At 48.2% G+C, this 14,017-nt stretch overlaps 2 protein-coding genes across 5 annotated transcripts in view; one reads left to right on the top strand and one right to left on the bottom strand.

The window, feature by feature from the left end:
* The window catches only part of SIT1 (signaling threshold regulating transmembrane adaptor 1), a 256,827-nt gene extending 249,869 nt beyond the window's left edge, over nucleotides 1–6,958 (bottom strand). The window contains exons 1-5 of one of the 2 annotated variants that reach the window (XR_013170341.1): nucleotides 6,716–6,958; nucleotides 6,477–6,612; nucleotides 6,332–6,390; nucleotides 6,151–6,212; nucleotides 5,223–6,059 (exon numbers count right to left, since the gene is read on the bottom strand). Coding sequence is in view for 1 of the 2 variants with exons in the window: in XM_077147806.1 (XP_077003921.1) it covers nucleotides 5,826–6,059; nucleotides 6,151–6,212; nucleotides 6,332–6,390; nucleotides 6,477–6,612; nucleotides 6,716–6,755 (531 nt within the window). In the remaining variant the exon portion in view is untranslated. Of the gene's footprint in view, nucleotides 1–5,221; nucleotides 6,060–6,150; nucleotides 6,213–6,331; nucleotides 6,391–6,476; nucleotides 6,613–6,715 lie in introns of those variants that run through there. The other variant, XM_077147806.1, reaches the window with a different exon arrangement.
* CCDC107 (coiled-coil domain containing 107) lies at nucleotides 6,745–13,958 on the top strand. Of its 3 annotated transcripts, none has more exons than XM_077147804.1 (7): nucleotides 6,745–7,067; nucleotides 10,753–11,574; nucleotides 11,666–11,811; nucleotides 13,153–13,213; nucleotides 13,306–13,396; nucleotides 13,494–13,606; nucleotides 13,689–13,958. In XM_077147804.1, exons 2-7 carry the CDS (start codon nucleotides 11,457–11,459, stop codon nucleotides 13,937–13,939), a joined length of 780 nt encoding a protein of 259 aa, XP_077003919.1. In that variant the 5' UTR covers nucleotides 6,745–7,067; nucleotides 10,753–11,456; the 3' UTR covers nucleotides 13,940–13,958. The 3 variants fall into 3 exon arrangements, with proteins under 3 accessions (XP_077003919.1, XP_077003917.1, XP_077003918.1); XM_077147802.1 differs by having other exon boundaries at nucleotides 6,746–7,067; nucleotides 13,150–13,213; XM_077147803.1 differs by lacking the exon at nucleotides 6,745–7,067 and having other exon boundaries at nucleotides 10,752–11,574; nucleotides 13,150–13,213.
* Nucleotides 13,959–14,017: the final 59 nt, after the last annotated feature.

Here is a 14,017-nt window from a genome sequence, read left to right as displayed (position 1 = left end):
TTTGCAACTCTATATTTTTGTCATGCGTTTTGAGATATTTCTTCTCTTTAATTTCCCAGACCCATATTTTGGGTCTCATCAATAACCATTCTCTCCTATGGGATTTTTTAGTTCTGACTTCAGATTTTATAGTTCAAGACAGTCTTTTGTGCCTGAATACACATATCTCCTCCTTGTTGTCATTTATGTTAATCAGGGCTTCATTTATCTCTGCCTGCAGATTTCTCTATCCTCTGGTTTTCATTCTGCCACTTCCAGGACTGGGAAATTCAATATACCCATTAGTTTTTTGTTTTGTTTTGTTTGGAGGGGGTAAGGGAGACCCTCTGGAAAGAAATAGTTTCTGGTACTTGCTGCCTTCCTGAAGATCCTTGTTCTTGGCTTTGAGGCTGTTCTCCAAAAATTTGTCTGGAGGGAATTCTCTCTGTCAGGGGCCCAGCAGAGTCCACTGAAAGTTTGCCTATAGCTGGAGTTGTCAGAGAGGGCGTGGAAGGGAGAGGCTCACTGGGGCTGCTATCTGCCCACAATCTCCTTGTTCTGAATCGTCTATTATTGAAAATACAATGATAATCACCAAAATACTTTAACCCATTAATAGTAATTGCCTCTAGGAGCTACAGTTGGTCATGGGAACCCGGGAGAGAGGATTTTATTTTATTTTTCCTGTACTAGAATTTCCCAACTTCAATACTATTGACGTTTGGGACCAGATATTTTTGTTTTTTGGGAGCTATCCTATACATTGTGGGATTTTTAATTTTTTTAAGGTGCATGGTCAGGGAATCGAATCCAGGTCTCCCGCACGGAAGGTGAGCATTCTACCACTGAACCACCCGTGCACCACCTTATAGGATTTTAGCAGAATTCCTGGCTTATACCCACTAGCATCCCTCCTCAGTTGTGATAACCAAAAATGTCTCCAGATATTGCCAAGGTTCCCCGAGGGGTCAAAGTCACCCGTGGTTGAGAACCACTATTCCGTACCCTTCTGTTCTATTTGATTTTTCCTTTCTCTCTTTCTGTCTTTTTTTTTTTTAAACACGCACTCACATGTTATTTCTATAATTAAACATTTAACTGAGGTCATGAGACAGAGGAGGAAATATGAGGCTGATATAAGGAAGCAGAAACTTGAACTAGAGAACATACAGTAAAGATAACGGAGCAAGTTGGCAAAGAGATTGGGACACAAACAAAAGAAGCCGAGACCAGGCGGCGCTGAGTCCCGGAAGCGGAGGGGCGGGAGCCGGGAGACCCGCGGACTCCCGGGGCTGACGTGCCCCGCACAGCGCGCCGCCACCGTTCTGGGATCCCTAGCCCATGGTTTCGGTCTCTAAATGCCTCAGGTGTCCTTATAATAAACACCTCTTCACTTAAATTAGGCTACAGGAGTCTCTATTCCTTACAAGCAAAGGCCCTGCAGTCAGGGTGCCCAGTCAAAGCCGCGGACTCGCCGCTGGGTGCTGCCAGCCCTGTATTCACTGCTTAGCACATTAAGAGGGACTCGGATCAAGCAAAACACCGGGACTGATGAACAGACTGCAAATAAGGCCTGTAAAAAAACTGCAGAGGCAACTTTAGAAAGCTTTTCCTGAGGTGAAAAAAAATTGTTTAAATCGTCCATGATAGCTGGTTCCCACATACTCCAGGGCTGTCCTGTTCAGAGAAGCGAAGACTGGAGTCTATGCCTGTCGCTCAGGGAGCAGGACTGGAGAGCCAAGTAACGGGGAGACAGATTTGGGCCCCCAATTCAAAAAGTTTTATCAATAAGAAAGATTAGAAAAGATTGCTTGGTTAGGGAGCGAGTTCCCCAACCCTGGAAGTGTTCAAGAAGAGGCTTGTAGGATAGTTCTTGCAGCGGGCCAGACCTCTCAGCCTCCTTCCAGCTACATCATTCGAGAAATTTATAAGCTAGGCACGAGACCAGGTTCACCTAAACATCGAGCAGAAATACCTCAGGGCCAAATGGCATGGTAAGACATTGGAGTAAGTCAAGGAGCACCACTTTTGAGGTAGGGGAAGATCTCAGAGGGTCAGCATCTTTAGCTGGCCCTAGTCTACCGGTCTCTTCCCAAAGAATTAAAACTCGTGGCTGCAAGACATATAAGCCTTAGAGAGTGGCTTAAGCAAAAGGGAAAAAAAAAAAAAAAGAATATATTAGCTTACATAATCGAAAAGTCCAGGAGGCAATTCTAGCTCTGAGCATAGCTGGATCCAAGTTTTGACTGAAATCATTAAGGCTTGGTCTCTCTCCATGTCTCAGCTCTGTTTCCCTCCTTGTAGCCAAAACCAGCTTGGAAGTTTAGATCCGTCTTGAGACAGCGCAGAGCAGGGCCAAAAATGGAGGGGTCTTGGCTGAATGATTTCCGAGGCCCCTCCCAACCTATAAGTAAGTCCTTAACCTTCTGTTCCCGGATAGTTGGCTCTCCCGAAGGATCTCGGGCTTATTCCTTTCCTCCAAGCTGGGATCTCAGGAAGAGAGGAAAACCTGGGGCCCCAGAGGCTTCTCCAGCCCCTGGAAATTTGCCTGGGACAAGGCATTCCTATGGTTGGAATCACACACCAGTGAGAGAAGGGAGGCTGTCAGGGGAAGCACCCGGAGCTATGGAGGGAAGAGATGCACCAGCTACTTGGTGGAAGGTGTTTGAACGGGTTTTAGGAGAAGGATCCGACTGGCCCAACTGAATTATGTTCCTAGATGCAGGAATCAATTAGGAAGTCGCTATATTCCTGGCGTTCAGTGGTGAGGGCCTGGGCCAGACAGGATACAAGCCTCGGTGTAGGGTCACAGTATCGGATAAGTCTCACGGGTTGTAGGGAAGGGAGGAGACGAGAGGATCCAGGCTTCGGAGAATGGTTGGAAAACCCAGATAAAATCATACACTGATAGAGACACCTGTGAAAACTAAAAACGTTTTATAGAAACAATTTACAAGCGACTCTTTTGGAGCAGAAGCGTCACTGCTATAGGTCGGCGAGAGTCCGCTAATTTCCGCAAAGTGGGAGCAGCTGCTCGGGCACTCGCAGAGCCCGGGAGACTCCTGCACCCAGCGCGACTCCGGGGCGGCCCGGGAACTCCGGGACTACATTTCCCAGGGTGCCGCGGTCGCGGCAGCAGCACGCCTGCGCAGAGGCGGGGGACGATTCTGCGTCTCTCCAGGTGGGGGCGCGCGGAGCTCGGATGTGAGCTGCCTGATAGAGGGGCGGGGTGGGAAGGACCGCAGCGCCTGCAGCCTGGGTGCGGTTCGTCCGAGAAGTCTGCTCGGAGTCCCTCCTGTCTCCGTTGGTCGGCAGGGTCCTAGTACCCGCCTCTGCAAGGGTCAGGCTCTCGCGTCTCCCAGGCCGCGAGAACACACCGAGCTGCGTTCCGAGGTGCGGCCGCCTGCACGACCCCACATCCCGCTGCTGCCGTGGTTGCCCGCATCCGGGGCCTGCCCCCAAGGTCCGCCCGCCCCCGCCCCCCACAACCCCAGCTTCCTGCCCTAACCGCGGCTGGGTGCTCTGCTGGCCGTGAGCGGGGGGTGACGGTGTGGGGGGGGTTCTCTTTCTCACCAGGGCTACCAGACCCCTCTCTGTGGTTTTCATCTGGGACTCCAAGTGAGAGAGAAACCTGGAAGTACAGACCTCCCCTTCCTCTTTTCGCAAGCTCGGATAGAATAATTTTTCCTTTCCCCTATGGAAAGCTGGAGCTAAGGAGGGGGTTCCCCAGCTAGGAGCTATTGCCCAGATTGTTACAGGCAAGGAGGGAGGGATCGGTGAGAGTGAGGTCAGCATTGAGTGCACACGTGGATGGATGGACTAAGGTGTCTGTATGCTGCGTGTGAGTGAGGCCCGGCGAGAAAGAGGCCTGTGAGTCTCTCAGATTACATTGCCAGGGTAATGGAGGTGTTGAGCAGAACCATTTTGCAGCCGTGCTGTAGTATGTAGGGCTTTTTTCCTTATTCTTTTTTTAACCTCCTAAACATCTGTCTCTTCCATCCAGGTCTTCCTCTCCATTCCCACTGACGTATTGCCACTGTTTTCTCTCACCTAGATTATTTCAACATCTACCTAAAGAGACTCCTTGAGTCCAGCCCAGCTTGCCTTTAGACCAACACAGCAGCCAGTAGAGTGTCAATGCTTACCGTGTTCATCCCTTCTTAAAACCTTCCAGTGACTCCTCTTTACCTTGCCTACAGGATAAAGTCTAAATTCCTTTGCTTACAGACCGAGTGTTAGTCTGGCTTCTGCCCATTTCCCGGGTCTCACCATACCCTCCAGCTATCCCAAATGAACATCTGTCTCACAGAACTGAACATCTGTCAGTTCTGCCTTTTGGTTCACTAATTCCCTCTACCTGGAACATTTTCTGTCCTTGAATTTTCTTGGCAAACTCCTACTAGCTTGTCCTGTCCCTTTTTACAAATCACTTCTCCTATAAGCTCCTATAGGGGCTCCTATACTCTCATTTTGATAATAGCACTATTGAGCACTCACTGTCTTCTAAGGGTTTTACATGTGCGATAAGTCATGTAAACTTCACAACAACCTTTTTTGAAATAGACACCATTACTATCCTCCCCCATTTTACAGATTCAGAAACAGAGGCCCAGTTGCTCAAAACAGCACAACTGATAAGTAGTGGACCATGAGATTTGAACTCAGGCTTGAACCCCAGCCCACAGTGCTCATCTCTGTACCAGCCTGCCTATTGGAGCGTGCTATGTAGTGCGGGGAGCGGCAGTAAGAAAGAAGCAGTGATGGTAGGCAGGTAGGAAAGGCAGGCAGGGCAGATTAGATTGAGACTTAAAACGAAGGTAGTGCCAATGGAGGCCTATGGATGACAGAGGAATGAGCAGGGGAGTTAATGCCAAAACAGGAGAGCCAAAATGGGGAGCCAGAAGAGGATTGATGGGGGAACGGATGGAGGGGCTAAGCTGCCCAATTGGGGCAGGGTGTGGCCACAGCACAGTTATAGAGGTCGGTGGGGAGAGTACCTGGAGAACTTGCAGACCCCAGGTGAGTGCAAATCCTGATGTTCTAGCGTTATCCAGAACAGCTGAGGAGCCGGGCTCCACCTTTCCACCCAACACCCACCAGCGCAGTGCTGTCGCAGCCACCCCACTTGGCCCTCTCTTCCCAGCCAGACGCTCCCAGGAGTGCTCTGTGCAGACAGCAAAGCTTACACACCCCTCCCCATGTGCCCTGTTACGGGTCTGCAGCCCTGTAGGTAAAATATGAACCTTTTTGAGAAGTTTTATTTGAAAAGTTGGGAACATGACAGAGAGGTAGCAGGATGGAGACTGGTATTCTCCTGCCAGGACTCCCAGGTCAGAGCCAGCCTTGGGTCTCTCAGATTCCTGGACTCTAGGACTCCTCCAGAATGAGGGTGCCTAAGGGTTGTACCCACCCACGTCCTCTCAGGCTCTTACCCCTCCCCCACTGCCCACATCCTGTGCCTGAGGAGACACTGAGGTGGGGGGAAGGGGTAGAGTGTGAAGGGAGGGGAGCGAGGAGGATCCAGAAGGAGGGGGAAGTGAGAACCTGGGGTTGAGGGCTGAGAGGAACAGATAGAAAAAAAGAGGCGGGCAGTGGGGGGCCGCTTTTGCCTCTTTCATCTTCAAGGAACTGGAGGCCTAATGTTCCCCTGAGGTGTCTCCCTCACAGCTCAGATAGGAAGCTCAGGGAACGTCACCTCCTGTGACAGGGCAATGGCTGCTTTTCATTGAGGGTGGCTGGGAAATAGCCATGTCCTGGACAAGGTGGTAGGAACCCCTGCAACCCCTACCAGGCAGCAGCAGGGGAAGCTGGGGCCATGCACGCCCCGCCGTGCCAGGCCTTCCTTCTCAGGTGGGTGCAGGCTGGCTGTTGGCGTAGGCCTCGTCCGGGAAGGAAGTCCGGCCTCGGCGGGTCTGGGCACACACTGAGGCGTAGAGCTCTCGCTCGGGGCCCGAGGCCTGGGGCTTTGGCTCAGAGTCCAGCACCACCTCCGAGTACTTGATGGGGGTCCCAGGGCTGGGGGTCCGGCCCTGAGGGGGCCGAAGCTGCAGGCTGGTATAGCGCATCACCTCCTCTGCAGCCTGGGGATGCAAGGCTGTTAGAAGCTCACTGGACCCTCAGGAAAGACCCACCTCCTTTCCTCTCCCCTTCTTCAACCACAGCTGAACCCACCCTAGCAGGGCCTCCAGAGGTTGAATCTTGAGGGTCTGGCCCTGGTTCTTGAGACAGCCGTCCTGGGACAGGAAACAGGAATCTCGTCACCTATGTGATCCCGGTCCAGCACTCCTCCCCACCCCTGCACTCCAACCCCAGGATCTGACCTCTGTGTTCATCCCCTCTGCCAGCTCCCTACCTGTCTGCAGGTAATGCAGGTTCCCATATAGGGGGACCTCTTCCACAGACCCTTCAGAGCTGCAACACAGAGTTTGGGGGATGAGTGGGCTTCTTGGTAAGGGGAAACTCTCTATCAACCCATCCCTCTGCCATTCCCCACTCACCGTCCCTGCTTCTGATAACTCTTGCTCCGACAACCTGTCCACTGGGACAAGTGTGCAACCAGTGAAATGAAAAGCAGGAGCGTCACGGCCCCTAAAATAGCCCACAATCCCCAAGCCTGGGCCATGGAGGGGATTCCTGTGAACACAAGGGGATAGGGGACGTTACTGTCCAGCCCGAGCCCCCAGATATGGGGCTACATGACCCCTCCCTCCAGTAGCCCCTGCCCCGCCCAGCTCACCCGGCAGGAGGAGATCCGTGCAGTTGTCAACTCTGCTCATGGTTGCGCAGTGAGAACTGAGTCCGCAAACCTCCTGACCTGAGCAGAGAGGTCAGCTTCGTTCATGGCCTGATAGATGCTGCAGCCCCCCCTTACTCCCACTCCTCTCTGACCTGGACTCCACAGCTCAGCATCCCCAAAACTAGTTGTGACAGAATTGCTGGTTTCCGGGGAGGAAGAAAGAGGGGAGGGATTGAGTGAAAAAACAAAGACACCGCCCTGCACCTGTGCCTTTCCTGCAGCTCCCAGGCTTACCCCACTGTGGCCTAAAAGAAGACAGAGGAAGGCCTGAGTTTATTGTGCCATTGTGCAGGTGAGCCCCTGAAGATTTGGGGGGTTGGGGTGGGGGGGCATGGGAGCAGGGCAGAGAGAAAGAGAAGTAAATTGCCCAGTGGGGCAGAACTGGCTTGAGGCATGACCAACTCGGACAGGAAGCCAGAGATTCCTACCAAAAGTGCCTGCCTTCTCTTCCTGGCCCAAGAATTTTTCTGACTATTGATAAGACTGTTACTTAATGTGAAAGAAACTGTTTAAGTGAAATGTAATAAAAAGTATTTTTGTATCAACTATGAGCAAGGACCAACAGAGCTGGCCATACTAGTGGGTATGAATATGCATACCCACTAGTATGCATAATATGCAAATAATATGCAAAGATTATTTTGGACAAAGTCTTTGAAAAGTTTGCAGAAATTTAGAATCAAAAACAAATCATTGGACGGGCCACGGTGGCTCAGCAGGCAGAGTTCTTGCCTGCCATGCCAGAGACCGGGTTCGATTCCTGGTGCCTGCCCATACAAAAAAAAAACAACAAATTGTCTTGTTATTTATCACAAGATCAATATGTTAGTATAAGATTTTTGCACCTTTACTAAAAAAAAAAATGCAATAATGAAATTAAGAAGTATTTCCTTTCTTGTTCTGTGAGGCTTATTGAATTTTTCATTTTAGCTATTTTTTAAATACAGGTCTGATTATATATATGAAGTTCACCAAAATGAAATATTCCTCATCTGAGTTTCTTTTCAGTCTTTATTATTCATTTCATTCCATTATTATACTGAAAGTAATTTTGTTTTATAGAGGAGAAGAATTTGAAAAAAATCATGTACTCGGGTGTCAAATATGTTAAGTATGCCACTGTTTCCTTGCCAACATTTAAAAATGGAGAGATTTAAAATTTTTTAAACCCGTATTTGTTGATTATTTTGAAAAAATCAGATGTGGCAATAGTGGGCCTGAATTCCCTACAGAGAATTGGCCGTACTTGGGGGCCATTTATCATATTACACCTGGCCTGCAAGATTTCCTTACATGGATTATTCCTGTTGCCTTAGAGACAAGATGTGAGCAGTCCCCTAGCCTATGACAATCCCCCGAGCGAGAATGTCTCCCTTTGTTCTGCTCTTCCCTTTCCCTTTCTGAAAAGACAAGAAGAAACACTGTATTTCATTCATTTATTTAGCACACGTATACTGATTGCCTGCTTATGTGCCAGGCTCTGGAGATATGATGTGAATGGCACATGGTTTCTTTCCTCAGAGAATTCTTGGTTTGGTTGGGAAGAAGACTCTATAAGCCCCAGACAATTAATAGACAAAGTTGGCATTCACAGTAGCCAAAAGATGGAAGCAACCAAAGTATCCATCAATAGATGAATGGATAAGCAAAATGTGGTATCTACATATAATGGAATATTAATCACCCATAAAAAAGAATGAAGTTCTGAAAGCACGTGTGCTGGTTTGAATCTGTTGTGGACCCCAGAAAAGCCATGTCCTTTAATCCTCATTCAGTATTTCTGGGTGGGAGCTTTCTTATTGTTTCCATGGAGACGTGACCCACCCAGTTGTGGGTGATAACTTTTGAGTAGATGGTTTCCACGGAGATATGTCTCTACCCATTCAAGGTGGGGCTGCTTACTGGAGTCCTTTAAGAGGGAACCATTTTGGAAAAAGCTTTTGAGCTCCTGCAGCCAGAGACCTTTTGGAGATAAAGCAAACACCTCCGGGGTGGGGTGGGGTGGGGGGAGGCTTCATGAAATAAGAAGCCTGGGGAGAAAGCTAGCAGACACCATCTTTACCATGTGCCTTTCCTGTTGAGAGATAAACCCTGAATGGCTTTCTTGAACTAAGGTATCTTTCCCTGGATGCCTCAGACTGGACATTTTTATATAGCCTTGCTTTATTTTGGACACATTCATGGCCTTAGAACTATAAACTTGCAACTTAATAAATTCCCCTTTTTAAAAGTCATTCTGTTTCTGGTATATCACATTCCAGCAGCTAGCAAACTAAAACAACATGTTTGGTGAAATGAGCCAGACATAAAAGGACAAATAGTATATGACTCCACTCATAAGAAATATAAGTGGAATAGGTAATAAGCAAATTAGATTAGATTACCAGGACTGGAGGAGGTAGGGGGTGGGGATTTATTGTTTGAGTACAGAGTTTTGTATGGGTTATGAAAGATTTTAGAAATAACTAGTGATGAAAGTTATACAACACTGTGGGTATAATTAATTCCCTTGGATTGTACACTTGAAAATGGTTGGCAAATTTTATGTTAAATATATTTACCATAATAATTTTTTTAAAGCCATAAAGTGGATAAGCTGGAAAATTTTAGGTTGTATATATGTTACCAGTATTAAAAAAAAAAAAAGCTAAAAGCCATTGAAGGTACAACACAAAGAGTAAACCCTAATATAAACTATGGACTATGGTTAATAATTATATTATTACTTCATCAATTGTAATGAAGGTACCACACTAATGCAAAATGTTAATAACAGGGAAAACTTTGGGTGGGAGGGACATATATAGAAACTCTGTATTAAAAATAAAAAGCCGTAAGGAGAAAAAGGGCTTGCTAATTTTGAAACACGTGAGGAAGCCCCATAAGGCTATAGGAGATTGAATGTAAGAGTTATATAAAATGCGTTTGGTAAGGTAGGTAGGTAAGTGGTAAGTAGGTAGGCCTCAGATCACATAGATCTTAATAATAATAATAATAATAACAACAATAATAATGTAAAACAGAAGGCAGAATAACCTAAGTCTGCCCGGAGAAGTTATGCAAGGTCAAGAGGGGGAAGCGGTCAGGGATTGGGATGCTGCCAGACATGATACCGAAACAGAAAAGGTTAGAATTTCTGCCCTGCCTCAACTGATTTATAACTTGCATTCTCATTCTTTAAAAGGGCTTAATTATATTTACCTTTTGGCTTGTTTTGAGCTTTCATTTCATTCAACAAAGATTCTTTGACTACTAGTGTCAGGCACTGTGCTTTGGAAGTAAAGGGGTAAGGGAAGAGATGTGGCCCCTGCCCTTATGGAATTTACAGTCTAGCGGTGTTGAAAGTAAAACAATTGCACTAATGAATAAATTGGACGTTGAGATGAGGGTTCTGAATGAAGGAAACACACTTCAGCTGTGATAGGAAGGTTGGATAGATGTTAACAGTGCAGAAAGGAAATGGCGGTGGCATGTCACCTTCAGGGAGAGAGTTAAAATAATGCTTAGCTCATTTAAAATCACTTTTAGCCAGGCACACTTCTAAGCACCCTACTTGGATTATCCCATTTAATCTCATAACAGGTACATATATACTACCATTATCCCCATTTCTCAAAGTTACTGAGGCACAGTGACCTGCCCAAAGTCAACTAGCTCTTGGTTAAGGGAGCCAGGATTCTAGCCCAGGCAAGCAGAGTCTACACGCTACAAGATAAATGGTAGGTATTACAGGCCAGATGAGGAGGGTGGGATTTCAGAAAGAGGGAACTACAGAAAATGATGCAGAGGGGTATTGGGCCATTAAGGGGGTACTCAACATAGTTCCATTTACCATGTTTGAAGGGTAAGGCTGAGTACAGAGACTTCACAGGGAATGCCATGGAGTTTCTAATTTTTCCCCAGAAAGGAATGAGAAACAAGCTCTGAACTGAAAAGACATTCCCTTCACGCTCTGATTTTTTACTTTCCCTTTAAAGCACTTTTCGAGGAGCCAGGCCAGACCGCGGGAGCTACTTTCCACAAAAAGGGAGCCGCGCTGAGAATGAGCCCCGTGTGGTTGGTGCGCAGTGAGGCGCACTGCCTGCGTAACTAGGTTCGCTGACGGATGACATCACCGCGCGCACGCCGCTCAGCTCCCCCGCCGAGAGCGACGGGATCGCTTCTTAGCGGGTTTAACGTGAAATGCGGCAAAGTCGACGTGCAAACGCACGTGGCACTCTCTGCCCAAGGTCCGGGGACTTTCCCCTAGGCGGGAAGTACAGGAACAAGTCCTCGTATGTAGCCTAGGAAACAGGCCTTCAGCACGAACTCCGAGGAGAGCATACGTCTCTAACATTTTATAGCCTAATAGGAAACTTATTTTCTGATTAGGGTGAGGAAGTTGGCTCTGTGGTAAATAAAATAACCCATTTTTTGGTGTAATTGCCTAAGACTTTAGCTTCCAGGGGGCATTGTAAGTAATAGAATACTTAAATAGATAACAAATGAACTCATTTAGGAAAGCTGGACCCACACTCTTATGCAAATAAGATCTGGTCCTGTCTACACGGCACGTGGGCGTGGCCTTCAGTGAGGGCCGCGGCGAGACCCGCGCTAGTACGCGTATACGCGTGCGCATTGGGGTCTCGTGCCAAGGTTGGAATGCCTGGGGATTCCGGAGCTCTCTTTCTGTAGGACTGCAATGGCGGGTGCGGTCCACCTCTCACCCTCGCTCTCGGGTGTGCTGGGGCTGCTACTTGTGTCTACGTTGCCTGGGGTCCTCGGAGACCGCCCCAGCCCCGACCACCAAGCACACCCAGGTACCAGCGAGGGGTGCGGGAGGAAGGCTGGGACAGCCAGCGGGGTCCCAGGCCTCAGTTCCGGTGACCCCCTTCTGTCCTCCCTCCGCAGGGAGCCGTGCTCAGGTCGGCTTTGGGGCCACGGAACCCCGGCGGCGGCCGCCACCCAAAGACCAACGTGAACGGGCCCGGGCGCTGCCCTTGGGGGCGCTGTACACCGCAGCCGTCGTGGCTTTCGTGCTGTACAAGTGCTTACAGGTGCGGGACGGCCTGGGGTGGGGGTACCCTGGGCCTGGATCTCCCTTAGGGGCACTGTAGTACTAGAAGCAAGACACGTCTTCCCTTCAGTATGTAAAATGACAACATTTGAAAATGTAGGCTTTTCAACATTGTGGGTTTATCTTGAGAATCAAGCGAGATGATGAGTGTGAGGGGTGCGAGATAAGTTGTAAATAATGACAATCACAGTTAATCCTTCCAACAATCTGTCGGAGAGAGAGTAAATCCCTTGTGCAAGGTCACCCGGCTTAGCAACCGGCAGAGCTGGGATTTGAACCCAGTTAGTGTCCATGCTACAAAAGTACAGTTCCTGGTGAGGAGACAACCTTGACACAAGTGGTTGACAGCATTTCTCAAGTTCAAGTCACCAAGCAGCCTCATATTCTTGGGAAGGAGGCCCTGAAATGTGAACTGAGAGTATTTTGTTGGATTGAAGCTGTTTAAATGGAAAATAGTAAGTAGTGTCTTCCAGGCCCTTATGATTTAGATTAAGAAATAAAATGCTGAACAAATTTGGATATGATGTGAAACCAGAAGGGATAGCTAATTGGGGTGGTGAGCCTTAATAGACTTGACATGCTAGGATGAGACTAAATTTAACAATGAAATTTAACAGGGATGGATAAATTCTTTTCTTAGACCTAAGTACAGTTCGGAAAAAACATGACTTAGCAGCACCCATGAAAGAGAACTGAGCATACCAATTGGCTATAAACTCAGTTGTGTGATGTGATGACACACTTCCCAAATCACGGTTAGAAACAAGGCACTGTGTGCATCATCTGCTGATCAGAACACTCCTGGAGAAATTTATTCACTCCAGAGCACTGCTTTAAGAGCGCTACGTGCTGTTGAGAGTAAAGCACCTAGACAAAACCATGTTAAATGGCTGTGTTAAAATTCAGCAGTGGCTGAAAAGACTGGGGATATTAAATCCAGAGAAGATGTGGAGAAGGGGAAGTATGACTGCTATCACCAAATTCCTATCGTCATATAGAAGAGACATTATTTTGGAAAGCTCTAATCAGCACCATGGAAGAATATACATAGAAGGCAAATTTTGACTTTAAGAACCTACAGCCAGAACTACATCAAAATGGAGAGTTTCTCACCCGGACATATTTTGGCAGACTGAATAACCTTGTATGGGGGATACTGACATCCTGGGTAAGGAGCTGGAATAGATGTGATTGATTGAGGTAAAAACTCAGTAGCTTTCTCTACCTCAAATTATCCTGCTTCCATTACTGGTTCTGGAGGCCGAGCTGATGGAGTGAGACCTTGTTGCTACAGAAGTGCCCTTTCCTTCTTCCACAGCAGGGGAAAGATGAGGCTGCAGCTTTCCAAAAGGAGGCAGGCAAGAAGGAACCATTGCAGTCAGGTGGGGTTTTAGTCTATGCTTGGGAGGTGGGGGGGAATCAGAGGAAAGCAGAAAATAAGTAACCACTGCCCTCTCTTCCTCCCTTACCCCAGAGCAACAGCTGGCCCAGCTGACACAACAGCTGGCACAGACAGAGCAGCACTTGAACAGCCTGATGGCCCAGCTAGACCCCCTTTCTGAGCGGTGAGGAAGAGGAATGACCTTGTGGCCAGGGGAATTTGTGGCAGGTGGGAAGGCTTGGGATGTGGGTTCGGCAGCCCCTGAGTGGACATTTCTGCAGTGTGACTTCTCTGGCTGGAGCCCAGAAGGAACTTTTGAACTTGAAGCTACAGACCATCCACCAGCTGCTACAGGACAGCAAGCCAGACCAGCATGTGGAGCTTCCAGAACCAGGTAAAGGGTTGGAGGTGAGGGTTTGGTGGAGGTGAAGGCAGGGTCTCTCAAACTGGAACAAGCCTGATCTTCCCCCTCACAGAGGCCAGCATACCATTTCCTGAGGACTTATGTATAGAGGAGGAGGAGGAGGAGGCAGCTGGTGTCAGTCTGGCCTGGGAGGAGCTCATGAATTGGGGCACAAAGACACGGAATCTGGCAACTGCCTGGGAAGTAGAGCAGGGGCTAAGGAGAAGATGCAGCAAAACTGTGGCAAAGTGCCCCAGTCACAGTCTCAACCAGGAAGGAGGGGTAGCAGCCAAAGGGTCAGTAAAACAAAGTCCGTTCTTGTGACTGAATGCTCCCGAGTGCTTTTTTCATCCTACCCGGTTGAACAAACACCCATACTAGGTGCCTAAGAACAACTGGGCC

The sequence above is a fragment of the Tamandua tetradactyla genome, chromosome 2 (assembly GCF_023851605.1).
Source record: "Tamandua tetradactyla isolate mTamTet1 chromosome 2, mTamTet1.pri, whole genome shotgun sequence".
NCBI lineage: Eukaryota > Metazoa > Chordata > Mammalia > Pilosa > Myrmecophagidae > Tamandua > Tamandua tetradactyla.
This window is presented reverse-complemented; position numbering and strand designations above follow the sequence as displayed.